At 40.1% G+C, this 27,518-nt stretch overlaps 1 protein-coding gene across 6 annotated transcripts in view; it reads left to right on the top strand.

Annotated features, from left to right (window-relative positions):
• Positions 1-27,243, top strand: part of TAF1 (TATA-box binding protein associated factor 1) — a 29,744-nt gene extending 2,501 nt beyond the window's left edge. For 3 of the 6 annotated variants that reach the window (XM_084293868.1, XM_084293867.1, XM_084293870.1), the window contains 35 exons: positions 234-307; positions 2,385-2,603; positions 3,037-3,255; positions 3,437-3,638; positions 3,935-4,051; positions 4,291-4,458; positions 4,653-4,780; positions 4,930-5,037; positions 5,845-6,018; positions 6,122-6,295; positions 6,380-6,484; positions 7,644-7,844; positions 8,630-8,771; positions 9,280-9,410; positions 9,818-9,898; positions 10,297-10,446; positions 10,599-10,718; positions 10,894-11,069; positions 11,691-11,932; positions 12,820-13,027; positions 13,507-13,672; positions 13,824-14,035; positions 14,299-14,407; positions 14,590-14,688; positions 16,003-16,180; positions 17,652-17,719; positions 18,092-18,214; positions 19,281-19,373; positions 19,449-19,533; positions 20,044-20,111; positions 20,193-20,309; positions 24,051-24,149; positions 24,428-24,578; positions 25,009-25,186; positions 26,286-27,243. In XM_084293868.1, the coding sequence (XP_084149994.1) occupies positions 234-307; positions 2,385-2,603; positions 3,037-3,255; positions 3,437-3,638; positions 3,935-4,051; positions 4,291-4,458; positions 4,653-4,780; positions 4,930-5,037; positions 5,845-6,018; positions 6,122-6,295; positions 6,380-6,484; positions 7,644-7,844; positions 8,630-8,771; positions 9,280-9,410; positions 9,818-9,898; positions 10,297-10,446; positions 10,599-10,718; positions 10,894-11,069; positions 11,691-11,932; positions 12,820-13,027; positions 13,507-13,672; positions 13,824-14,035; positions 14,299-14,407; positions 14,590-14,688; positions 16,003-16,180; positions 17,652-17,719; positions 18,092-18,214; positions 19,281-19,373; positions 19,449-19,533; positions 20,044-20,111; positions 20,193-20,309; positions 24,051-24,149; positions 24,428-24,578; positions 25,009-25,186; positions 26,286-26,502 (5,102 nt within the window). In that variant the 3' untranslated portion in view covers positions 26,503-27,243. The other 3 variants (XM_084293872.1, XM_084293869.1, XM_084293871.1) reach the window with 3 other exon arrangements.
• The last annotated feature ends 275 nt before the right edge of the window (positions 27,244-27,518 follow it).

The following is a 27,518-nucleotide window of genomic DNA, read 5'->3' as shown; positions in this document are numbered from 1 at the left end:
TATGGGCTTGTACTAGGGGACAGGGAGGAAACCTGTTTGTTTATGAGGTGCTTGTTCTATTGTAGTATCTGAAGATGGAGACGGTATCATTTTGCCCTCCATCATTGCTCCTTCCTCTGCTGCCTCCGACAAGGTGGATTTCAGCAGCAGCTCTGATTCTGAGTCAGAGATGGGACCTCAAGAAGCCAGGCAGGCAGAATCCAAGGAAGGCAAACTCACACTTCCTCTTGCAGGAATCATGCAGCGAGATGCTACCAAACTGTTGCCAAGTGTTACAGAGCTCTTCCCGGAATTTCGGCCAGGCAAGGTATTGTAAAAAAAATTTGTGAAAGTGACAGCAACTCTTATCATATGAGCCCTCATATGAGAATAAATCGTATAGTATTAAGGGTATGTAGTAGGAAATTGCTTAGATGGTCTTGCTCATCTTAGAAGTTTGTGTTTCAGTTTCTGTTTCTGTGTCATGCTGTTTCCAGATTGCTTAACACGTAATGCTTTTCCTGACATCTCAAAGAGCCTCTTTAAAAGTGTCAAATAAATCAGGGTGTGAAATAATGTTTGCTGCTCTCTAAGACCACAGTTCAGACCTGTTTGTGAAAAATGTTTTTCTGCTTTCTGGCATTTCTGCCAAATCTGTGCCTCCCTTCATGCTGTTCTGAACTTGTGGACTTCTTGAAAAAAATTTGCAAAGTCTGTATCCTTTACTTAATTCTCCCTCAAAACCTCTCTGAGTATGGAACAGAGATGAGAACAATATCAAGTTGGTTGAAAGAATGATTTTAACTCTTTGCTTTTAACTCTCAACTCTTTGCAAAATCTAAGCTCTTTCCTTTTATTACTAAGTAAATTTATTCCTATACTTTTAAAAATGCTCTCAAATAGCAAATGTAGTTGTTGTATTTCAATAATTATTTTTGAAACTTTTAAAGCTGTCAAGAGGAGAAGAAAAGTTGGAAGGAGAGTAAAGACAAGCTTATGATTGCCAAACAGATGGTTGTCAGCTGGGATAACTTGGATTTATGCATGCCTCCATTGTAGTCTTTGTATAAGACAAGCAACTTACATATTTAAATATCATGTTTTAATGAGTTAGATAACTAACCTCTGTCTATTAGAAATCCATGTGAATCTTGAACAAAGAAGTTAGACCTTATCTTCCTCTGAAGCTCTTCATGCTGTCTTAGCTTTAGCATATTTGGTGTTTTCTGTTACCTTTTTTTTTTAAATCAGTTATTTGTATATTAATTTATTTGGTGCTCAGCATGTAATGTCGGGGGCTGGTTCAATGTTGAACATGCCCGGTTGGTGCAGAAATCAGTGTGAGCTGGCAGTGTTGCAAAATGTTCGTAATTAATTCTTGATCACTACTAGGACCAGCAAAGCTTGAAATCCTATACATTTGTCTGTGAAGATTGGTTGATGTGTGAGAAGGTGTGTGTTGATGTATCACTGTTTTTCTTGATGAAAGCACTCAAAATAGCTTGTGGATAGAGAAGCACACTTTGTTTCATTAAACTGTTAGCAGCTTACCTGTCTCTGAGATGTTAGCCCTTGGCTCCTTGAAACTGGCCAGAGGGTAAAGAAGTAATCTGGGGGAGTCTTGGAAAGACAGATAACAAAGATGTGGGCAGAGATGGACAGAATGGTCATATAATTAATAGGATGTGTTTTTACAAACCTTTGGTTCTAATTCCCATTTCCTAAATCTGTCAGTTAATTTGCTAATGATGTTTTCCCTCTTTACAAGAGTGCTCTGAAGAAAAAAATTAATGGTGCTTAAAGCCCAGCAGTCATAATCATAGAAGGAAAAAAAAGAGTTTTTCATTATCATTGGTGCAGTTTATGGAGGTTCCTGTATGCATACAGGGAAGCTGCATTGTGATGGAAATAAAAATAAATGCATTTTTTCTGGAGTATCTGTTTGTATCTGGTTGCTTAAGAAATCTCTGCTTTATATAACTGCCTTGTAGCTTTACCTGTTTTGCTTATCGTTTTATCATGTCGTCTTCAATCTCCATATGTCTTTCTGAAGGTTGTGATTGTTCAAGATGAAAATCAGAATTTCCAGGTGGTACCGTACCACATGTCCAATATGTAAAGGCAATCATTGCTGTGTTAACATTCCTTTGTGTCTGGAATTACCTTCATTTTCAAAAGTAATTGTTCTTAATGTCAAACAGATGGATCAGAAACTTATTTTCAAGTATGACAATGAGATTGTTGTTTGCAGTAGGAGCTGGAATTGTAGAACAGGCCAAGCCTCTGAATTTGAGTGCTTTCCTTCATTATTGGTTTTTCAGGTGGGGAAAAGAAAGACAAGCATTCCACACTGTTGTGTTGGTTTTTTTCTCCTCTGACCCCCTTCTGTTTTTTTCCTATTCTAGGTGCTGCGTTTCCTCCGTCTCTTTGGCCCTGGAAAGAATGTTCCATCGGTGTGGCGTAGTGCCCGAAGGAAGCGCAAGAAGAAGCATCGGGAGTTGGCACAAGAAGTGCAGATACAGGAGGGTGAAGTTGTAGTTGAGAGTGGAATGGAAGGAAAATCTCCCTGGGAATATGAGTTTGCTGCTCCTCCCCCTCCTGAGCAGTGCCTTTCAGATGATGAGGTGGGATATCTGAGACTTAGGGAGGGTCGCCAGCTAGCACTGGGGGTAGTAGTGGATTGGACAGCAACTTCTAGTGTAAAGAGCTTTTCCTCCGAAATAAAACTGGAGGACAGGGTTGGCTTGTATTCCAGCTATGCAGAAGCTCCTCTCCAGATACTAGTCAGTGACTTCAGGTGATTGCTTCTTACTGAGAAGGCCGCGTCCATGGTAAAGGATCAATAGGAGAGCTTATCCTCTTTGTATCGAGAAGAAATCTGTGTTCTTGGAAGTCTAATTGCAGAACGTTCTTAAGGCAGCTAGTAAGTATGGAAAAGCACCTCTTAGAAATACTTTGCTCCGCTGAGAATGAGCTGGGAAACTTGGAAGGATAAACCTGTAACTGATACTTGGATAGACCATCAGTGTAACTGCTCCCTCCTTTGCTGTGCTTCAGATTACCATGATGGCACCTGTGGAATCCAAATTTTCCCAGTCAACTGGTGATACAGACAAAGTGACAGATACGAAGCCTAAAGTGGCAGAATGGCGCTATGGCCCCGCGCAGCTCTGGTATGACATGCTGGGAATCCCCGAGGACGGCAGCGGATTTGATTATGGTTTCAAGCTGAAAGAGAAGACAGAGCAGGAGGTTAAAGGACAGGCAGATGAGAGGGTAAGAGGGGAACTGTGAGGGAAGGAGGGGAGATGTGTGTGGCTCTGAGGATTTCTGATGTCAGAGCTTGGTGATGGGCTGGTGGATGGCTGTGCAGCATACAAAATGAGACTTCTATTTTTTCTCCTTTAGATTGAAAATATAAGGGCAATACAGGTCTTGAAGTATTCTTTTCTTGCAGGATGGAGAGCTGATGGATGAGAAGGATGATCTGTTAGCTGATGAGCACTTCCTTATGGTGACACAGCTCCAGTGGGAGGATGATGTTATCTGGAATGGAGAAGATGTCAAACACAAAGGAACTAAAACACAGCGAGCAAGTCTGGCAGGCTGGCTGCCATCAAGCATGACTAGAAATGCCACTGCATACAATGCCCAACAAGGTAAACAATGATCTGATACGAACTGTAACTGAGCTGTCTCATTGCATGCTTTCCTCTCGAGTACAGAATATAATTCTATCAGGAATCATTTTTGACAAAAGCACAGCTCTGCTCAGAATTCTGAGTCTCTCTTTCTTTCTTAAAACAGAGTAGGTCCCTACTGTTAAAGAAAATACCAACGCTGGCTTTTTTCTCTCCATTTGGAATACAACTCTTAAGTTCTGATTTAAGGCAATGCGACACCCCTCTAACACTCTGATTCAAGCTAATGTTACTTTTGTTTTCCTCTTCTCTAGGGTTGAACCGCAGTGGCTCTTTGCTCAATCCACCTATTCCACTAGCACAGAAACCAAGCGTAGCAGGAGTTCTAGGTATAGCAAAGGGCAAAGAGAAGCAGGCCCCCGAGCAACAAGGTAATAAAGATGTTCATCTTCACCCTGTGAATAGGTGCATGTAACGTACTTCTCTGTAGAGCTGTTTCATGTAATAGTGGGGTACTTTTTTGGTAACAAGCTGTAGATAAAATGGGTTGCATGTTTGCTCTAAAACTTTTTAGAGGCCCTGCTATTTCATTCTTAGACATTTTGTGTTTCAGTGGAGCAAAATCTCTAAATATTGTAGTGTCTAAAACTATGACTTATGATTGTTGCAGTTTCCCTGGATGAAGACAAGCCCTGGTACTCCATTTTCCCAATTGATAATGAAGAGTTAGTGTATGGCCGTTGGGAAGATAATATCATCTGGGATGATCAGGCAATGGAAACCTATTTGGATCCCCCTGTCTTGACACTTGATCCAAATGATGAAAACATAATTCTAGGTATGTCTATGGCATCCAGAAGTTTGACTCATAAGGGAAAATGCAAGGGGGAGGAATGTGGGAGGAGGATAGTCACCCCAGAAACTGAACAAAAAGGCTAACAGGCCTTGACCAAGCTCGTTTAGTATGAAGTTGTGGTGCTGAAAAGAGAACCCTAGGAAGAGCGCCCTACAGTGTGTTTGCTTGTCTTTTAGAAATTCCTGATGAAAAGGAAGAAATGACTTTGAACTCTCCATCCAAGGAGAACAAGAAAGAATCTTCTTTAAAGAAGAGTCGAATCCTGTTGGGAAAAACTGGTGTCATCAAGGAAGAACCACAGCAGGTAGCATAAGCTTTAGCATTTTGCAGGTTGGGAATGACCTGGAATGAGTGTGTTTCTTTGTTTTGGGGTTGTTCTGTTTTTTTGTGGTTTTGTGTGTTTGTTTGTTTGTTTTTAAACTCTCTCTCTCTCTCTGTTTAATATTGAATTAGAACATGTCTCAGCCAGAGGTGAAGGATCCCTGGAACCTCTCCAACGATGAATTTTACTACCCCAAACAGCAGGGGCTTCGAGGAACTTTTGGAGGCAACATCATACAGGTAGTCACAGCATTACTGGATATAGAGTGAGAGGGGGAACGTCTTGGTAAGGAAGTTTCTAACTGAAAGTGGGGTTGAGGATTTGTAGAAAAAACAGAACTTAGATTACAGCAGGTCAGTTAAGTGTTCATTTGAGATACTTTTTAATGTTAGTCAAAATTTTTAGAAAGGAGTTTGAACTAACTTTTCTGGACTGCCCCATCAAACTGAGGTATATATGCTGTATCTTGCTTTAGCATAGTTGTCTTACTTCTGTTTAGTGTTTCTTTCTGCACTATTCTTTCTGAAGCCTTTGTGGGAGGGAGAGAAGTGATGCAAATAGTCAAGAAGTGAGGCTGTGCTTCTTCTAGTGTGTTTCTAATCTGGGTATTATAAAAATAATTCAGATAATGATGAATTTCAGCTACTGCTCACTAGCTTTTGGTGAAGAGGTCATGATATTTTCCTCCTTAATTGTGGTATTCAGGGAGGCTGTTCTGTAATGGAAAAAATGTATGTAATCCCAAATGCGCTTTTTTGCCACTGGTACAGATAATGGTTTGCAATCCTCTCGCTGAGTGCCCTTTAAAACAAAAGTAAAATAGTCTCTGCCCTGAAAGAAAAGATTGAATATATGGGTGTAAGCACTTCTTGTCAAAGGGTAACGTGATTTCAAGTGAATTTGAGTGCTCTAGTATTAGTACTATTGCTACCCGCAGACCTACAAATATTGCTAGGTTCTGTTATAAAGGTCAACAGGATTAGAAGATGACCTTGGTTTTGCGATGATACGTGTCATTCTTAATACCTAATTTGTTCCTGTGCCAGCACTCTATCCCAGCAGTGGAACTTCGCCAGCCGTTCTTTCCCACCCATATGGGTCCTATGAAGCTCCGACAATTTCATCGGCCTCCCCTGAAGAAATACTCTTTTGGTGCCCTGTCCCAGCCAGGACCCCACGCTGTGCAACCTCTGCTGAAGCATATAAAAAAGAAAGCCAAGGTACGATTATTGCTCTTTGTATGGGATGTCTGCTGTGGCTCCATTTTCATGGCAGATCTAGTGAATGTGCTGTGTCCCTAATGCTGTGTTTTCACTGGCACAGATGAGAGAGCAGGAGCGTCAGGCTTCTGGCGGGGGTGAAATGTTCTTCATGCGCACACCGCAGGACCTAACTGGCAAGGATGGAGATCTTATCCTTGCTGAATACAGTGAGGAAAACGCCCCTTTAATGATGCAGGTTGGCATGGCAACAAAGATTAAAAATTACTACAAAAGGGTAAGTATGTAAGTTTTGCTGTTGGACACAGATTTTCTTCTGCTTCTTACTGAGCACTAAATGCACTTTCACTGCGTGTTGCAGAAACCTGGCAAAGATCCGGGAGCTCCAGACTGTAAATATGGAGAGACTGTTTATTGTCACACTTCCCCATTCCTGGGTTCTCTGCATCCAGGCCAGCTACTGCAGGTGAGAAATACAGGCATGCCAGATTGAATTTCATTTCCTGTTTTAAGTCTCCTTGTTTACAAATAATAATGCAGTTCTTCATTTTTATTTTTTGTCTCTGTGTTGTATGGTTTTCAAAATTTTATAGGAATGATAGGAGTTGCAAGAAATGAATCTTTCCTGTTTTTCTCAGTAGTGGCATTAGAAATGCTGCTGTTAGAGAGGCCTTAATAGAAGGCCAAAACTGTTTGAATGTTGGGGAGCTCAGTTAAGTCAGTCAGCGAGGGGACAGAAAAACATGGATTTATCATGGTCGAGGATGTGTAAGCAATACCTTGTGTGTTCTTTCTGAGAACTGCACTGTTAATTTTCTGCTTTATGCCAGTTGGATACTAATCAGGTGAGAATTCTGCTATCACGAGCCTTTCTGTGTTGTTGAAATGCATACAGTTGAGATGGGGAGACGAGTTAAAAATGTTTTAAGGACCACATCGTTACAAAATCCATGATAAATGTGAAAATAAATCAATTCCAGTTAATGCTAGCTGCTATTGCTGCAGGAATAATTCTGTCCACACTGTACCACAGGAAAAAAAAGAAGTGAAAGTTGGTGGTAGAGATTCATCACAGAACTGACAATGTTAATTGTTCAAGCCTAAGAGGACTTCATTGTGGATAAGCCAGGACTTCTTGAAGTCTCAGTCTGGTGCCTCCTTGGTGCCTGTTAAAGCTTTCTTACCCTTAAAGGCAGAAATCTGCTGCTCTCTGCTTTTCTGGTTAGGTTCTTACAACCTTGGTTTCTGAGCATACTCTTCAGTTTTGCTTCTATTGCCTTCTCATTTTCCCAGGTTGTAAGTGTATCTTGGAATATATTCCATGGTTATAGCATTCTTCTGCATGTGTGTTCTTTCTGTCCTTTTTAAAAGGTCAGTCCAAAGAGCCCTTCAAACTCTTTCTGCATTTGTTCTAGGTTTTATTATGCTTTCTTGCTTCATCTTTGGTTATTTGTTGAATAAGCAAGGAATGTTCTGACTGCACGTCTCTGTATTTTGTGTTATAAATGATGGTGTGTGTATCATTAGAGTGATGGTGTTTGTTTTTGAGATCTTTTTCATAGACTGTGTTAAAGAGAATTTGATCAAAACCCGACTTTCAAACTTTGATTTATTTCTCTTGTTAGGCATTTGAAAACAACCTTTTCCGGGCCCCTATCTATCTACATAAGATGCCTGAAACAGATTTCCTGATTATCCGGACACGGCAAGGCTATTATGTTCGAGAGCTAGTGGATATTTTTGTAGTTGGCCAGGAGTGCCCACTTTATGAAGTACCTGGTCCAAACTCTAAACGAGCTAACACCCATATCAGAGATTTTCTGCAGGTATGTGACAGGGACAGTTTGGGGGCTCTGGGGGGTCTTTGAAGAAAGCCCATAGCATAGGCCTTACTTGGACAGCCTTTGTTTCAGAAGCTCAGCCTGCTATGGCTGTTTTTTTTCTGAGGTGAGAGATGTTAACCATACAGAGAATTTTCATTGTCTTTTAACTAACAATTTATAGCATAATTCTTCTGTTTGTGTCTGTTAAATATGTGATAGAGGCCTTTTATTAGCCAAGATAAAAGCTGATAAAATTATATCAAAGTATAGGGAACTGAAGAAATTAGAAAAAACATTGAAATTGTTATGCTGTATAAAGTGACAATTACATGGATTTTACAAAGAAGCGATTATGAGAGATTATCATGGTACTATCAGCACAGAATTAAAATTGCTTTGTCAGCCTTTGTTAAGGCAGTTAACAAAGGAAGTTAAGCTTTGAGACTGTTAGTGACCATTCAAATAAGTATCCCCAAATTTAGATGTTGGGAATAAAAAAATCTAGTCATTTAGAGTTAATTGAATTAAAAATTACAACATGAGGTATTCTCAGAGCTGGAAGAACCCTGCCATTCTCAGAGTTCAAGTTTCTGTGCCAAAGCACAAACGTTCCTAATGGAATAATACAGAAAATTTCAAGACAAATATGTGGCTTGGAAAACTTTACTAGGTAAACTTATAGGAAACAATGGGTTTTAAGTAGGAATTCTGAAGTAGTCCCTGTAGAAATAGCATTGTCTTTGCAGCTTTATTGTCTTCTTTCTTCAGACTTACGTTTTGTTTTGTAGGTTTTTATTTATCGCCTCTTTTGGAAAAGTAGAGACCGTCCTCGGAGAATTCGCATGGAGGATATCAAGAAAGCCTTTCCCTCACACTCGGAGAGTAGCATCCGAAAGCGGCTAAAGCTTTGTGCTGATTTCAAACGCACAGGTATTTCAAGATTTCATGTAGATGTTGCTAATTGCTTCCCAGCCAAGCCATTCTTTGCTGATCTTGGAGTTTCAAACAAAGCAGGAGGGGGCAACATGTCATGATAAACCATTTATGAAAGTATCTATTTGAAGATCTAAAATGTATTCTGATTTTTTTTTTGTTCTAGTTTATAAAAGCACACTTCCTTTTGGCACAAGCGTGCTTGATAGTAAGAAATGAATACAGCTTGGACAGTTTTTGTAACCCCTTGGGTAACGATGTGTGCATTGAATGAACGTGAATGTATGAGAGTTTGGGGTAACAGCTGCTGAGCTAGGGGGAGTGTTGATTTAGACAAATGCAGAACAAATAAACCCAGCACTTTTGGTTTAAGCGTCACAGATTTGTCATACTTGTTCTTCTTGCCAGCATCGCAACAAGATAGCAAATCTTGAAATACAGTAAGGATTATAATGGCATTTAACACTTAAGCAAACTATTCTGTTTGATCTCTGCATCTTTTCAGGGATGGACTCAAACTGGTGGGTTTTAAAGCCAGATTTCAGATTGCCAACAGAGGAAGAGATCAGAGCAATGGTATCCCCAGAGCAGTGCTGTGCTTATTACAGCATGATCGCAGCTGAGCAGCGCTTGAAGGTAAACATTCCTTGTAGGCTATAAGGCAAGTTACTGACAAGTAGTTCTGTGAAGGATGCTGCTAGGAAACACCTACCTAAAGCTAATTTTTGCTATGCAGTGGGCAAATTAGGCCCCAGCCGACTGTGCAACTTGCTGAATTTTCTGCTGCGTAAAAAGGAAGTTCTCAGTGAGCCATTGTGGTTTTATGCCTATTATTTAGATGTTGTGTTAGCTATGCTTAAAGGTAGGAAAAAGAAGTTGGGAGCACGGGCTTATTTTTCTATCTCTACAGCAGAAAGTAAACAATGTATGATGGGATTGGGGAAAAAAATGTTTTTTGAAGTAAAGTATAATTAATTTCTTTCTCCAGTAACCTTTTTAAGACTTCGGGTTCTCTTTTTTTTTTTTCTAATATTTTTCTGTAGGATGCAGGTTATGGGGAGAAATCCTTCTTTGCACCAGAAGAAGAGAATGAAGAGGATTTCCAAATGAAGATCGATGATGAGGTACTGTCAGAACAATATAATAGGTATATGTGCTCATATATTAGTCTGCATGGCAGTAGAGAAATGAGGTATTTAAAGAACTAATTTCATGTAGGATTTGGTATATCAAATGGTCTTGCAGCTCTCCTGGGAACTCATATTTGCGTGAGTTCACCTTTGCTTGGGCATCCTTCTTGCCATATCCTTTTAGGAGTAGGCTTTTTGCCTTAAATGCCTGTTAGGAATTATCTAGCACTTTGGTTCTCCATAAGGGCAGCTGAAGGATGAAGACATGGAATTCATTCTCCTTACGTCGGTTGAAAACTTTTTAGTATGACTGGAGAAATCCAAGATAAAAAAACTTAGGGATTATGCTTGGTGGTAGGATTGTGAGAGCATGTCTCTCTTCTTGCTGGCAGGTGCGCACAGCCCCGTGGAACACCACACGAGCCTTCATTGCTGCTATGAAGGGCAAGTGTCTTCTGGAAGTGACTGGTGTAGCAGATCCTACTGGCTGTGGGGAAGGATTTTCTTATGTGAAGATTCCAAACAAACCAACACAGCAGAAGGTATCGTTCTCAAGCTTGGGTTGGACAAGAAGCAGTAAGTGAGAAGTCGTGCAAGATAAATATGGGGTATTGGGAAGAGAAAATATCTGAAAATGATCTTAGGAAAGATTATTATGTGAAGACATTCATAGGCTGTACCTTTCTCTGAACAGGATGACAAGGAACCCCAGCCAGTGAAAAAGACAGTGACTGGGACAGATGCTGATCTGCGTCGGCTTTCACTGAAGAACGCTAAACAGCTGCTGCGTAAATTTGGAGTGCCTGAAGAGGAGGTGAGCACGACCCAGTAGTAAATAAATATGGGGTTCTCTTCATTGCTGGATTCAGCAGTAGATGGTGGAAGGGACATATACTTTTCTGCTCACATGGAAAGGAGTTGAAATCCACAGTCAGTTACCTCAGATGCATGCCTCTAAGGCCATTTCTGTTGTGTCTTCCTCTTTACAGATAAAGAAGCTGTCCCGGTGGGAAGTGATTGATGTGGTACGCACAATGTCTACGGAGCAGGCTCGTTCAGGGGAAGGTCCTATGAGCAAATTTGCACGTGGATCCCGGTTTTCTGTAGCAGAACATCAAGAGAGATACAAAGAGGAGTGTCAGCGCATTTTTGATTTGCAAAATAAGTAAGTTCTTATCTGATGCTTACAGCCTTGAACCCCACCCTGTCCCCACCTTAGAAGTCCAGAACTATGAATGCCTGGGGCTCTCTGATATGTAGTCGTATAGATGTTGATTCATCTGGTTGGGTTCACAAAATACAGAGAAAGAGGGCTTTGGTTGTTACTGTTAACGTAAGAGTTAGCTGTAATGTTTGGCTGTTACAGACCTTCTGAGAAGGTAGAATGCACAGCCTGCCACATAAATTAGCATGAGATGTTCCACAAATCAGTTCACCAGTCATTTTCCTTTCTTTCTTCCCTACTTCTTTTTTTTTTTTCTTTTCTTTTTTGCCATAGCTCTGTTGGGTAACAACTACCAATTTTATGTCCTATTCCTTAGAACTGCCAGACAATTCATGCATTATTCCTTGCTCTGGCAAGCTAAGATTGTAGAGAGAATATAGTACTCTTGATGAAGAGACTGAGTTGGATCATTTGGACATGGAAATTACAAGAGGACTGAGAGGGGAATACCTTATGCTTATTAGTGATTTGCAACATGAACTTTGAAACCTTTGTGTCACTTTTACTTTGTGTCCCTGATTTTTCTGGAGTAACTGACTTTCAAGGTGCCTCCTGTTCCAGGGTTCTGGAATCCACTGAGATCCTCTCAACAGACACAGACAGCAGCTCAGCTGAAGACAGTGACTTTGAAGAGATGGGAAAGAATATTGAGAATATGTTACAGAACAAGAAAACTAGTTCTCAGCTCTCTCGGGAAAGAGAAGAACAGGAACGAAAGGAATTGCAGAGGATGCTTTTGGGAGAAGACAGTGGGAATGACAAAGAGAGGGGCAAAAAGGACAGGAGAGACAAAAAGGGGCTGTGTAAGTAACTGCAACAACCAGAATATGTCTGAAAAGGATGTTGAATGCTGTCAGGCTGCAATGGGTGCTGGTCCTGCCTCTCAGGAAAGTGTGGATTCCTCAGTATGAATGTACAGCCATGCATATCTAGGTCTTTTTGCTTTTCCTGAGCAGTTACTGTCTGAACATAAGTTTAAAGTGTTGTCCTTGTCTGGTAGCTTTGGTTATTTTGAAGTATAAGCTCACTCTGGTATTTCTTTAGGTATTTACTTCTGCTTGTTGTTGTTGTGTGTGTCCCCTCGTTTCCTCCCCCCCCGCAACACTTATTTTTGAAGTAATTTTCCGAAGATGGGTTCAGAAGTAGAAGAGTGTTCTTGCAACCAGTCTGTGGTACTCTAATTGGATCTTGCGTATACGCAGCTGTATTTGTCAAACAGATAGGCACAGTACGTAGGCTGATAGCAGTGTCTGTGATACTGTGTGCTGTAGCAGTGTGTAATTTGTTAATTGGAGGTAAATGAGGTAGTTGGGTAGCTGCCAGACTTGGATCTGCTGTAGACTTGTGTATTTCATGTGTTCTGAGAGACAACCTGACATGTCCCTAGCTGGCAGCAGAAGTGACCTGTGAGCGAGCTGTGTGAAGGTTGCTCATAATGTCTGTTCCTTTGCATGTGTGTGAGCAAAGTGGAGCTCTGCTGAATCTGGGTCAATGTTATTTTTGCCGTTGAAAACCCAGATTGGTAATTGTGATTTGTGGAAGATTGAAACACGTAGGTTTGCCTTAAGTTTTCTTGAATTTGTATCTTGGAAGTTTTTAAGCTAGAGCTGTCTTTACCATCTTTAATCAATAGTGTTTCTAAAGCATGGAAGAAATTAAAAGCAAATAAAACACTCTATTTTAACATCAGCTTCAGGAGCTTCAGCAAACTCTCACAAAGATGATGACACTGCCTCTGTAACCAGCCTTAATTCCTCTGCCACTGGCCGCCGCCTCAAAATCTATCGCACGTTTAGAGATGAGGATGGAAAGGAATATGTGAGGTGTGAGACAGTTCGAAAGCCCTCTGTTATTGATGCCTATTGCCGAATACGGACTACAAAGGATGAAGAGTTCATGTAAGACCTCTAAGATTTTTTTCTCCTTGCCTCACTTTTCTGTGTCTAAGTTTTAAAATACTGAAAGTCTGATTTAGAAGCACATTCTCTTCTGTGTCTGAAGTCCTTGGAGTTTGCACTTTTGATATATGAAATTCAAAACACTGTGCAGAGTGGCACTAGGCATTCTATTTTTATGGCATCTAAAGCCATGCAGGTTTGGTTAAAGATTGAATAGATGAAATGAGGAGATTATTTTATAACCTTAATGTTATTTATAGTATGTTTATGCTAGAAAACTGTGTTTTATTGAAGTCCGAACAACTTGAATCATGTTGGAAGCTAAAGAACTTAACCTTAGATACCCTGGCTCCTCCAGTGTTCTGTGATAGAGATTTAAGTCCCAAGAAAATTCAGTACCAGGTGAAAGGAAAACACCTGGTAAATCATCAACTCAATTGAAAAACTTTTGTTTATTTTTGGTTTTTGTTTTTCCTCAGACGAAAGTTTGCTCTATTTGATGAACAGCACCGTGAGGAAATGCGGAAGGAGCGGCGTAGGATCCAGGAACAGTTAAGACGGTTAAAACGGAACCAAGAAAAAGAGAAACTGAAGGGCCCTCCAGAAAAGAAGCCCAAGAAAATGAAAGAGCGTCCAGACCTAAAAGTAAGCGTATCCACATGTTAAGCATGCTAATGAATCTTGGGTATTGGAGAAGTGTTTTGTTCTGACTAGGGGATTTTAATGATCCTCTCTGCCTCTAGACTGGGAGTCTGTGTATAAATTCTGATCTGTCACCTTTCCTATATCTTTGCAGCTGAAATGTGGAGCGTGTGGTGCAATTGGCCATATGAGGACTAATAAGTTCTGCCCTCTTTACTACCAAACAAATGCCCCACCTTCTAATCCTGTTGCAATGACAGAAGAGCAGGAGGAAGAGCTGGAAAAAACAGTCATTCACAATGATAATGAAGAACTCATCAAAGTAGAAGGAACAAAAATTGTCCTTGGAAAGCAACTGATTGAGAGGTAAGGGAAGAAAGTTACAGATAGGTAGTAAGAAAAAACAATTTAGAGCTTAATGCAGAATATACACATGCATATTAATCACAGCATTTTGATTGTATTTTTGGTGTTGCAGCAGGTGGGATTTTGATTATGTTTTTGGTGTTATTTTGGTTGTGTCTTTGATGTTATGGCAGATGGGACCATGGCCACTACTAAGGGGGGGCTCATGGGTTTGATTCACAGCAGAGCTAGAGGAAGTTTTATACTGTTTTGTTTTTACCTAGTGCGGATGAGGTTCGCAGGAAATCACTGGTTCTGAAGTTTCCTAAACAGCAGCTTCCTCCAAAGAAGAAGCGTCGAGTAGGAACAACCGTTCACTGCGACTATCTGAATGTGAGTGAAGGTGTTCCTGAGCTGATTGTGGCATATCTGTTTCTATCAGCTGCTCAGTTCCTTTAATACTCCTGTGTGTCCTCAGCATGCAACTACAGACACTTACTAAATACAAAGATTTCTTTATATTAATGTTTTGCATTTTAGAGCTGCCTTAACAGTTCTGTTTCTGGTTTCTTTAGCGTCCTCATAAATCCATCCACCGACGGCGAACAGATCCCATGGTGACACTGTCATCCATCTTAGAGGGCATCATCAACGATATGAGGGATCTTCCTAATGTGAGTTTAAGTTAAGAGGCCAAAAACCTGCCTTAAGCAGCACAGCTGAAATGACACCAAACTTATGCTACCCTTTCCTCAGATGAGTGTGTCACCCCTTTTCCCCCTGCACTGGCTGTGCTTCCTATGGGGACTCTAAACTAGTATTCCTTGATGGTTTTATTCCCGGTTTTCTACGTTACTCTATTGCAAGTGGTGGTTGGGAAAACTGAATCATGTAGGTTGTCTCAGTTGTTTACTAGGTAAGGCCTCTGAGCTTTGCGAAAGTGGTTGTGGTGTTTTAGCACAGAAAGAATCATGTATTTGCTTTATCTTTCTGCGTCAATTGGATAGATTTGGGAAATAGCTTTTCCTCAGAACTTTGTACGTTTTTCAGATTGCTCTCTGCTATTATGAGCGTGTTGATTTCTCCTGCAGTCGACAGAAAATAGTTCTCAGTGTTGATGTACCACGTATGCTTAACAGGAACACTGTAAATCTTGTTCATAAATGCAACTCATGTTGTAGTCTTCCACCTACAGAAAAAACACTTATTTCTTAATGTCAGTAGATGGGCTTACATTTGTTTCACATTAAGGGAGTTATGTTTTCATTTATAAGAACAGGCAAATTATTTTAAAATACAAGAATAAAGCTTGCTTACGTATGAGCAATTCACATTAAGGTAGCATAATCAATGAAAACAAATTGCTAAGAAACTAATGCGTCTTTATGTCTGTTTATTGGAGGACAACTTTATTCCAGTTCTTTTGTGTTACTTTATAATTTATTTCAGTTCAGAATCTTTTTGAGATGCAAATGTCCATATCAGAAAATAACGTTGAATAGTTCTGTATGGATACATATTCAAAACCTGGGATGTGTTTTTTCAACAAAACTAGAAAAAAATCTACAGCACTCTTTGTAGCAATATGGACTTCTTTTTGTGTGTGGCACTGGCAAAAGCTGTTAAGAGTGCTTCTCTGTTTCTTACTTCAAATTTTACCAGAAATTTGCAAAATCAAAAGGTTAAAGTGAAAATTTGTGTTGAAATGAGAATTTAAAGGTGCAGTTTCTTGACTACTGTTATGCATAACCAAAAATTTCATCTGAGTCATCTGAGAATACTTATCAGAATGGTATTAAAGAACATTTTTAAGAAAAAAATGATAGCCACCATGGAGCTGAGCGCATCCTATTTTCCTTGGTGCAACTAAAGTAGTGATTGCGTAAAAGCTTTACACGTTAGTACCTGTTCAACTATGCAAGTTAAACTGAGACTAACTGTGCTAGTACTATGTTAACAAGCATTCCTTTTTCTCTTTTCATCCTCAGACATATCCCTTCCACACACCAGTAAATCCAAAAGTTGTCAAAGATTATTATAAGATCATTACTCGGCCTATGGATTTGCAGACATTGCGTGAAAATGTTCGTAAGCGGCAATACCCATCACGGGAAGAGTTCAGAGAACACCTGGAACTAATTGTGAAGAACAGTGCGACATACAATGGTAAGCTATTAACAACGTAGGGGAAGTCTGTTTCTGCTAATGCTTTTACTTTTAGAAATAATGAGAACAAGAGAAGAGCAGAATAAGGTAACTGTCAGATGACAACAGTAAATAACGTTTTCCAGATATACCTGAAGGACTTCATAACTGTCAGTGGACTAAATCATAAATAAGAAAGTGGGCTCCATCACTGAAAAAAAAAAATCTGAATTATGACTGTAATGTAGTAATTGAAGTTCAGTTAATAGACCTACAAATGGCTGAAGAAATCGGTGCATGCGTTAAGTCAAACTGCACTGAAACAAGGTTCTGCATATCCCCTTAATATAGGGTGAATTTAAAGAAAGCATCATTTTCAGTAGACTGTTATGAGCATCTTTCCTTTCTTCTTTCAAGATATGGATTGGTGGGGAGATACTTGTGAACTTATGTTCTCAATATTATGCTATATTGAAGCAAACGCTGAATCTTTGAATAGAAATGGGAATAATTCGTGCTTTTTGGAGCCGTTGCCTTAGAACATGCAGCTCTGAGTACAGCTTACTGTAATGATTTTGCATTTTTTAGTTCTTAGTTGCAATTTTTCCTTATTTGGGAAGGTCAGAAAACTAGCTTAAAAAAATTAGAAGCATAGATTCTGCAGTAGAGCATGAAGCTGCTGGGAAAAAGTGCTGATTCATTGAGCAACTATAGATCAACTGTATTCCAACTGCTGATAGAAAAGTCTTTGTCCAAAAAGTATTCATTTGGCAGCTAAAAATCTCCCAGCTGTGCTGAGTCTCTCTCTGAGCTACACAGCAGTCAGAGTGATACTGACAACACTGGTTTTGTGCTTTTATTGCTTCCTTGTCATTATTTTTGACAGCTAAGTCCCTGTTTTATCCTAATTACAGAGATTTTTTCATAGTTCTGTTGCAAATACTTTTTTTTTTTTGTCTGAGGAATCATTAAATTATTTAAATATCTGTGGTTTTCTGAGTATTCCTTGAATGTCCATCTCACTTTCCTTAACAGTTCTGCTCTACTGACTGGTTTTAATGAAACAAACAGATATTTTAAGGTTTATACTCTGAAAGCTCAGAAGAGTTGGAGGGCTTAGTGGCCAGTCTTCCATAGCCACAGCTGCTTTCCCATATGGTTTCTAAAACTTAATAAAATGTATACCAGAAGTGTAAATATTTGCTACAAATAACTGTTTCCTGTCATAAAACCCATTCTGAACTTCGATAATTAAGCATATTGAGAATATATTTGAGAATAGACTGCTAACTGCAACAGAAATATGACCTTTATCCCTAAGCATTACTGGTTAATTCTTATTGTTGGTCTTTCTAATACTTTGAAATATTACACTGTCAGAATGTATTCATTGATGTGGTTTGGTGTTTTGTTTCTTATTTTTCTCCTTTTGGGTTCTAAAAGCTTCCATCAGGGCCAGAGTTGTCTCACTGGACTTGCTGTGTATTTGCAGGGCCAAAGCACTCGCTGACTCAAATATCTCAGTCCATGCTGGACCTGTGCGATGAGAAGCTGAAAGAGGCAAGTCCTGTGAATGAGTTGAGATCAGAGTGGAGAGGGAGGGGTGGTCAGTGTGTTTGAAGATAGAGGGCATGAGTAGGCAAAAAATGGGGCTTTAAAAAGGAGACAATAAGGGAACTTTGTTTTTCATAAGGCATATTTGAATTTTTACAATTTTAAACAGTTCATGTTGGAGTCTCTCTCAAAAAATAGTTGTTCATTCATTACTCTAGTTATTTTATCTTGTGTGCAGGCTTATATCTAGGCTGTTACCCTCTGTTAAGTACAAGGGTCTTTATAAAAAGGTGAAAGGGAATCTCTTTGTAACAGTGTTCTGATATTAACCGTTATTAATCTAGGGTCAGTCATTGGTATTCCGAATTTCTATTGCAGAAGGAAGATAAACTGGCTCGATTAGAAAAAGCAATTAATCCCCTCCTGGATGATGATGACCAAGTGGCCTTTTCCTTCATTTTGGATAACATTGTCACTCAAAAGATGATGGCAGTTCCAGATGTATGTAGCTTAACTAGAGAGAGAGTGTGTGTGTGTGTGTGCGCGTGTGATGTGCAAAATATTCTGATTATAGTCTACTGGCTGTGTAGTGCAGTGGCATATACATCTTGTGGCTGTTAATGCACTGTAAAAAAAAAAAAAAAAAAAAAAGTGCTGCGTCAGGGTGCTGGCCTGTAATTTTCTGGCTGGCAGACATTCCTGTACTGACCCCATTCACTGGAGTAACGGAGCAGAAGTGAAAGCAGGGTTCCTGTCCTTTTTCCTGCTGCTCTTACTCCTTAATAATGCCTACTTTGGCCTCTCATTAGTAGAAAGTTACTGGCTTTCATTAACAGTTTTCATTGTAAAACACATTTTTCTCCTACTGATTTCAGCACTTTCTTTTGTCAATTGCAAAGTGCTCTGTGCAGTTTGCAGGTGCAAACCAAACACAAGCTGACTTCTCATTGATCAAGTCCACCCAGTGTTGTACCAAAAAAAAACACTTTAACCAATAAAACTGATTTATCTATGATGTATACTCTGTATGAATGGAGTAAAAAGCAAGAGACTGTAGTGATTAGTCTGAATGCCTGTTCCCTTTAATACTTTGGTTCCATTCTCTGTTCATTTCATTTCTGACGTTTACAAAAATATTTTAGAATTTTCCTGTGCCATCATGCCATACTGAGCTGTACAAACTATTTATAGCCCCCTGTTGTGAGATTAGATCTGTTTGTTTACTGTACAATGATTTTTCTTGCTGAGTACTCTAGTTGTATTGTGAAAGAAACAGTGCTAGTAAATAGAAAAATCTCTTATGTGATTATTATTTTGTATTACATATTACACTATCAAACAGGTATCAACAGGCCTAGTTAAACTATTTACTAGTTACAACTAGTACATTTTTATTCTCTGTCTCCCCTGAAGTTAATTTATTGGATTCAAGATGCCATGTGATAAATGCTTCCCGTATGCTTTGAATGTTAATCTGTTCTGGAGACTTGCTTTATGAAATTTGTAGCTCAAACTGTAATAAATTTACATGGAAGCTTTCTAACCTTGTCTGTTTTCTTTCTTTCAGTCTTGGCCATTTCATCATCCAGTTAATAAAAAGTTTGTTCCTGATTATTACAAGGTCATTGCCAATCCAATGGATCTGGAGACCATCTGCAAGGTGTGTAGCGTGAACTGAACAGGCACTTGAGAAATGTTTAGACTTGATTACTTACTGGGTGACGATCTCTTGCAGAATATCTCCAAACACAAGTACCAGAACAGGGAGACTTTCCTGGATGATGTTAACCTCATCCTTGCCAACAGCATTAAGTACAATGGTAGGTGGTGAAAATAAGGCTTCAGCCTTCTTCCGTCCTTAAATGAATATATCTGAGCACCTGTTTTCTAGTGTTGTCAAAGCCTGAAACTATAAATCCTGAGCTTGATTGCTTCTTTCCTTTCTTGCTGAGAAAGGAGATGCTTAAACAGTAATGTTTTTGCTGTCACATGGTGCCTTATTTACTATTTTGCTCTTTGGGGTAGTTACATTTCGGAAGGATTTCCTGCTTGTGCACTACACGTTTCTCTTTAAGTGATTTGTTTCTGGGAATTTACTTGAAGCAGACATGGTACAACTTTCCCAAATAATATTTTTAATGCTGGAACAAACTGGTTGCTCTTTGTTAGCGGAATGTGAACCCTGCCTTATGTTTCTCCTTAAATCAGAAAGTGGTGGGATTTAGGGACCTGTCTTATCAGAGCTGTGTAACCAAAAACAGTCTTTCTGTCTCACCAGCTGGCACTGAGCAAATGTCAGAATGCATAAAGAGATTTGTTTATTACTACAGGGCCAGACAGTCAGTACACAAAAACAGCCCAGGAGATCGTAAACATCTGTTATCAAACTTTAGCTGAGGTATGTGGACAAGTCTATTGTAATATTTTTGTATGTTTGAGTTTTCTGTTCTGTAACCTTAGCAAACTTCTTTGGTCTTAGTATGATGAGCACCTGACTCAACTTGAGAGAGACATCTCTACTGCTAAGGAAGCAGCGCTAGAGGAGGCAGATCTGGAAAGTCTTGATCCTATGACCCCTGGTCCCTACACTCCACAGGCAAGTGACCACACAAAGTTTTCATTTTTTTTTTTTGTTTGTTTCTATGTTTTTAAGTTTCAGTTTCCTGAATATTTGATCTTGAGGTGCTTCTTGTTTACTGTTCTCAATCAGTCTGCAGTATATCTTTTAGGCTTTTTTTTTTTTTTCTTTAGTTCTTATTCTTGACTTGGGCTGTTTAGCTGTTTTTAAAACCATCAGCAAAAATTTTCTTTCACTTGGAATGACAGACTCATTCCTGAAAAACAAAATTGCCTTTGTGGTATCAAGGACAACTTAAATTCTTATTGCTGAAAATTCTTACTGCTTCTCTGATTTGGAATCTGCCTGATAAATTAGGAAACAGTTCAGGGAATGTCATCCTAGTGTCTGAGGCGTGTCTTTTGTTTCTTCAGAAAAACTATTGAAGTTCACAAGCCCTGGATGATTGGTCTGCTAATATCTGAATGATCAAAATCTGAATGTTGTATTCCCAGTGTAGGAAGGCAAAGCTTTCGTTGTAGTTATTCTGTATGTACCACCTGTGGATGACTAATTTTTCTATTCTGTGCATGTCTGATGCGATTACATCTGGAAAGTTGCATTTAATTTTAGTTAAGTCAGAGCAGAAAAGAAGGTCTTGACGTTCAGGAACAATTTAAGGACCTATGAAGATTACGTTTAAGAAAAACAGGTTTAAAATTTTTATAAGCAATACATATACAAAGGTTACATGGCTGGAGCCAGAATAGCAGTCTAAAATTTGTGGGTAATATTTAGTGTAACCAGCCTTTCCCACCAAAACAACCAACAAAAAATACAAACACAACCCACGTCACCAACAAAAACAAACAAAGTAAGTGCCATTCAAGAAGCTAGAAGGAAATTGCTAGGAATGATGATTTTATTTAATGGGGTGGGAATACTGAAACTGAATGACGCAGAAAAGACCTCCTGGGCAGTGCGAAGTGCCAGGCAGCAATGGAGTCTTTGGAGATTAGTTGTTGGAGCAATACTGATGCATTTCAACCAAGATTAAACGGAATGGAGAACTATCCCGATGCCTCAGAGAAACAGGGGCTAAAATAGCATTGTCCTCTCCGTCTGATGGTTTCCTTCCCACGAGCAGTGTTATTTGTTCTGATTTTTTTCCAAGTTGGTGATCAGGAGAGAGGAAGAGAGGCCTGAGCAGTGAATTGCTTATTAGTTGTCTTTTCTCCTGCTCTGTCTCTGAGAGCTCCTTCTCTCTGCTTGCTGAAACAAGCGCCTCCCCTGAACTTGTCATCTGATGGCCACCCTTTCCCCGTGCTTCTTGGCTGAAGGTACATTCCTGCTTCCCACACTCCCAAACTTGTCACAGATGGCAGGTCTGCTGATGGTTGCTTGGCTTTCGTTCAAGTGTAGTTGTGATGACTAATACTTATCTCCCCATATGTGTCTTCAGGAGCTGGACTCCAGGATATAAAAAGCAAATACAGCAAGTAGAGAGCTGTCTATGGTTTACATGTCTGTTTAAATTCTTAGGAAGCCTGTTTTGCCTAATTTAAATGGTATTACTTCTGCTTTTAACATTTGTAGGGTTGTCGTGATATTTAAACTGTGTATTTAAAAGGGCATTGCATCAAAATCCTAATCTGTACTTCCTCATTAACTGTTCGAAGGTCAAATTGAATGCAAACTCCAGGCTTTTGGAGCACTTTATCCAAACCTCTGGTTATCTCTCGTGTTAGTTTTAGGGAATCTTGAGACAGTGATTTACACAGAATCGATTGAAAGTTGAAGCTCTGCTATTTCAATATGTGATAAAGTATTTTTTTTCCAGTTCCGATAGCAGTGTTTGTGGTTACACCACTTCCATTGTAGAAACATAAAAAGGGCCATACTGAGTCAAACCAAAGGTTGATGTAATCGAGTCTTCTGTCTCTGGCAGGGACCAGAAGTAAGTGGATGCAAAGGTACGGTGGTGATTCTTCTTACAGTGAGGCCCTTCTGGCAATTGGCAGCTCAGGCGCCTTAAACTGGAGTTGCATCTGGACCAGTCTTTATGAGCTGCAGAGAGGCCTATTCTCTATAAACCTGTCTAATCCTTCTGGAGTCCATTTACAATTCTGGCCTCTGCAGGACTGCACTGCATAGAAGTACTGCCTTCCATTTTAAAATCTGTTATTTGGCAAACTTCAAACCTGAGGTTGAGAGCCATGCGTTTTACCATCTTTGATCTTCTAAGGATAAATGTTTATTTTGTTGAACCAGTGTTTAGTAATATAAACACTGGAAAACAAACACACTTTGCATTTAGTTCTGAAATCCCAGTCTTGCCTCTCTACATAGTATTTTAGTGCCACTTCAGTGTCTGAGAACATTATATGTCCTGCTTCCGTGTGTTGGCCACCTCATTTGTATGATACCAACCCTTTCCTCAGGATGCTTCAGTCTGTCAAGATGAGAGCAATTTGCCTGCTATGGACACTCCTTTCACAACCCCGGAGAAGCGAGGAACTCAGAATCCTCCATTTTTTCCTGTGCTTGGAGAGTTGGGTTGTATAAACAAATTACTGAAAGGAGGCAACTACTTGGTAGGAAACAGGTGACAAAAATCATCAGGCTTCCCGAGCAGAAAAAGGAACCTGTTTCCAAAGCTGTGTAATTTCCTTCATTTTGAGTGCTCTGATGGGAAAGCAAACAAGTAAAGAGCACTGGGAAATTTGACACTGTAAAAGAATCTGCCTAAGGCCAGATATTTGTTTGCTTCACTACTTCTGGGAGTAGAAACCTGGTGACTCACACTGCGGAGTGCTAATATGCAATCCCTTATTGATTCTGAATAGGGAAATAGTGAAGTGTATCCTACAGTTTTGGAGGACGATAATTAGCTTACTGTGGTTTCATCCTGTGGTGATTACAATCTGTACAAACACCTAGGAAGAGATAGGTGTAGGCTGCCACTATAGATACATTCTTGTAAAATAAAAAAAAAAAGGCAGGTTAAAGGTATTAAATCACCACAAATGAACTGGTTACAGTAACCATAGAATATTTTTCTTAGTGTTTACTCTGTATGTTAGAGGAGAAGGACTAGCAGAAGGAGATAAAGTAATACAGGCATGAAAATTAAATGATCAGGAGGAGAAAGGAGGTGAGGAGGGCCATGAGATTGAAGCTGGTACCATAAAGACTAGGGGAGCTGTTCTGAGCAATCCAGACCAATAGATATTGAATATGAATGGTTCTATTTATTATTTCAGTTGTCTGTGGCTTTGAGAATGCCTTCTAGATTCGGAAGTTCTTCAAGTGTTCTGTAGATTTCCAGTTTAAAGTCTTTAGGACAGAGGCTGCATGTCCTTTCTACCTTGAACTCGTGGTGACTGGGGGAAGAATGGAAGAGAAGGGCAGGAGAAAAATTGTTGGAAACTGATGTTCGTTTTGAAAATATCCCACAAAAACATTCACTTTTTAAGATCTAGTGATCTTTTCCAAAAATAGGCTAGGTAAACAAAGAACTTGGACACTTTTAAGGCTGGAAACCTCCTTTTTGCAGATGAGCACATCAGGTAAAGGTGTGTGGAGACTGTGTGCTCTCTGATCTTGGAATAAAGAGAGAGGGTCCTTGCTCTGAGAGTGAGATAAATACATATTTCCCCCCACCTTCCCACCTCCCTTGTTTCCCTACCCATCACCGTGGTCTGGATGTCCGTCATACCCTTTGGCTTGTGTCGAATAGCACCTTCCTCAATGGTATTGCTATTTGTGTTCCCCATTCAGATGCGCCAGGGGCGAGGTAGGCTGGGCGAGGAAGACTCTGACGTAGATATTGAAGGGTTTGATGAGGATGATGATGGGAAACCTAAGACTCCAGCCCCAGTGAGTATATTTCCAGAAACCCAGCCAGTCTATGTGTTGACTTGTGTCCTTGTGGTGGAAGTCTCCATAGAATAAGGGTTGTCTTCTGTGTCTGGCACCCTGAAAGACAGCAGTATTCATAGCAATAGCTAGACACTTAACTGTAGTGTTAAATGTTAGCATTATGAAGTGAGAGAATACTTCGGAGGGAACTGTTTGATAAATAGGAGGAATGTGCTGGAAGTGGCAGTAGTTTATATGTTGCTTGATCTTCACTGTCCCTGTGCTGTATGACCTAGGAAGTTGAAGATGCAGATGGTGACCTTGCTGATGAAGAAGAAGGATCAGCCCAGCAGCCTCAGGCCAGCGTCCTCTATGAAGACTTGCTCATGTCAGATGGAGAGGATGATGATGATGGGAGTGATGAAGAAGGAGATAATCCTTTCTCGTGTATGTTTCCTTTGCTATATAAAAAAGGTTGAATAGGAACTGGTCATTCACAAACCCAGCTAATCTTCTTTCCTTACCATCACAAAGACATACAGCAGAGGGCAGAAAGCAAAATAGGGATATGTAGGCTATGTGGTCTAGTAGGAAGATTACTATGGTTCTAGTAGTGAAAATTATTAGGGGATGATGGTGGAGAATTGTTCAGAACTGACAAGTAGACCAGGCCTTTTGAGTAGTGGGGGAAATGAGGTTGTTTCTGAATGTCAGAAATGGGTATGACCTCCCAGATACCATTTCTAGTACATTTTCAATAAACTGCTTTGTATACATTCCTTACAGTCAATATTGGATCCTTTCCAGAAAGACAATGGGTATGTAACTGACAGAACAAACCTGTTGATTTATCACCAAATGTCGGTTTATTACACAGCTATCCAACTGAGTGAGAGTGGCAGTGATTCAGATGTGGAGACCAATCCAGTGAGACCAAAACAACCTCACGTTCTTCAAGAGAACACACGAATGGGCATGGACAATGAAGAAAGCATGATGTCTTATGAAGGTGATGGTGGGGAGACATCTCAGGTTATGGAGGACAGTAATATCAGGTAATTAAAGCTAAGAATCTTATTAAAGCAATTCTTTCTTCAAAACAAAATTGTTCTCTTAAAGGTTTCTGAAGTGTTTATTGTGAAAAGCTGAAGAATATCTTGTTGTTTAAGTGATTCCATTACTGGTTTTAATGTTGCAGCCATAATTGCAATTTACTACTTATTGACAGAACTTTGCTTTTGCTGTTAGACTCTAATGAAACAACTTAGTTAATTAAAATAATAGTGTTTTTTTCTTGTAAGTTAAATAACTTCCATAGTGTTTTTTGAAAGCAGTGCAAATAAAGCTTTTTATAGATCGTCTCAGAAACTGAGATGCCTTTGAAGTTAAAAGGTGATTTAGCTGATTAACTGATTAACTTCACGTTTGTTTTTTTCCTCTAAGAATAAGCATTTCCTTCCTTGAAAGGAATATGCATGTCCAAAAGAACAGGAATAACGCATATTCTGTAATTTGGAAGGAGTTCCACTCTTAGAAAATGACAAGGACAGCTTTATTTTCTGCGCTGTCTTGGGAAAGTACTGACTTACTCTTCCTTGTTTGGCTGTGCTGTAGCATATTAGCATTAGATTCTCTGTTCATTTTTTCACTCGTGGAATTCAGTACCTTCATGTTGTTATTGATATTTGCCTAAGATAATTATATGGGCAAGCTCTCTCATAACAGAGATGATCAAGACCTGCTCTTAAGAGTAGTTATGCTGGGTCAGGCAAATGATCTGTCCAGCCCAGTACCTTGACAACAGCCAGTAGAAGAGGCTGGAAAGGATGTGAACGTGCTCTGCTCTGGTGGTGATTGTTATGCTGTCTGCCTTTTTGTCTCTAGTAACGGTGACAGATGGAAGGTTTTGGAGCAATCAGTTGCATTTCCTACCCTGAGTATATCAAAGTGGGGTGAGGATGCCAGTAGAGAATTGTTTCATCAGAACTGGTTTTTATTTTTAAAAACTGGCCAAACAGAATTAAAGTACGCAGTGGTTCCAGGTGTTCCACAAGGACCTGAGGCCAGGGACCTTTTACAGAACTTAGATAGAAGTTAAATGGAGAATTGCTGATATGAAATTATGGTGTAATAAGTGTATGTTGTTTCTTCTAGCTATGGCAGCTATGAAGAACCAGACCCAAAATCCAACACAAGAGATACTAGCTTCAGCAGTATCGGAGGATATGAGATCTCTGAAGAAGAGGAAGAAGAAGAGGAACAGCGTTGTGGACCAAGCGTATTAAGTCAGGTCCACCTGTCTGAGGATGAGGAAGACAGTGAAGATTTCCATTCCATTGCAGGAGACAGTGACTTGGACTCAGATGAATAACCTAAGGAAAATCCTTTTCCCTGAGATGATGGTCATCTTGGGCTGCTCTTGGCTCCAGTGTTTCTGTTGTCCCAGTTTGGTACAAGGAGCAATGTGGTGCAGACTGTGTTAACAAGAAGTAGCCTTTTTATATATTTTAATCAGTTACAGAACGTGAGGCTGAGTAAGTACGTGGTGAAGAATGATCTTTATATAAGCACGTCCTGCTGAAGCACTGGGTTGTGCCCTTTCGTAGTTCCAGAATCCAGATGAAGACTTCATGAATTTGTTCTTCATTTTTAATAGATGTAAAATAATTTATCATAAAAACTAGCCTGTTGAATTCATGCATTGTTCATCGGGGGGAAAAAAATGGTTGCTCTGAGTAAAATTCATGCTGTTGTTTTGATAAACAATTGTAAAACATTTCTTGTATCTTAAAGGGAAAGCTTTTGTTTGGGAGCACAATACGGACGCGCTAACAGCTTATCCCAGGCTGGTTTTGGTAATTGCTAAACCGCCTTGAGTGCTTCAGTGAACAGCTGCCCTATTTTTTTTTTTTTTTTGTAAGTTGCAATTAGTCCCAGAAATCAGACTTTGCTAATTCGAGTCTTCAGCACTTCTCGGGCTACTTGCGTGCCCAAAATAGCTCTCATTACATGATTCCCGGGAGCCAGCCTCCTTATTTTTAGCCCTCCCAAAACAAAGACCGTGTACAGAGCCGGCTCGGGCCATGTAAATAAAAACTCCAGACGCTCTCAAGCTTCGCTCCTTTTATTATTGTGACACCTCCTAACGCCCCTCGGGGCTGCTGGGGCTGGGGCAGGGGCTCGGAGCCCCCCGGCTCCCCTCAGGGCTCCCCTCAGGGCGGGCGGCGGCCCTGAGGCGCCCCGGCCTCGCCTTCCCGGCGTGCCCCGCCCGCGCGCAGGCGCAGTGCGGCCGCGTTTGTCGCAATGGCCCCGCGCGGAAGGATACGCGAGCGCCCAACCTCCTTTCGCGGCTCTCTCCCCGCCCTCCCCTCGCTGCCTGCCTGAGGG

This window comes from Netta rufina (genome assembly GCF_964035555.1).
Source record: "Netta rufina genome assembly, chromosome: 12".
NCBI classification, from domain to species: Eukaryota; Metazoa; Chordata; class Aves; order Anseriformes; family Anatidae; genus Netta; species Netta rufina.
The sequence above is the reverse complement of the archived record's forward strand: the minus strand, read 5'-3'. Positions and strand labels throughout refer to the sequence as shown.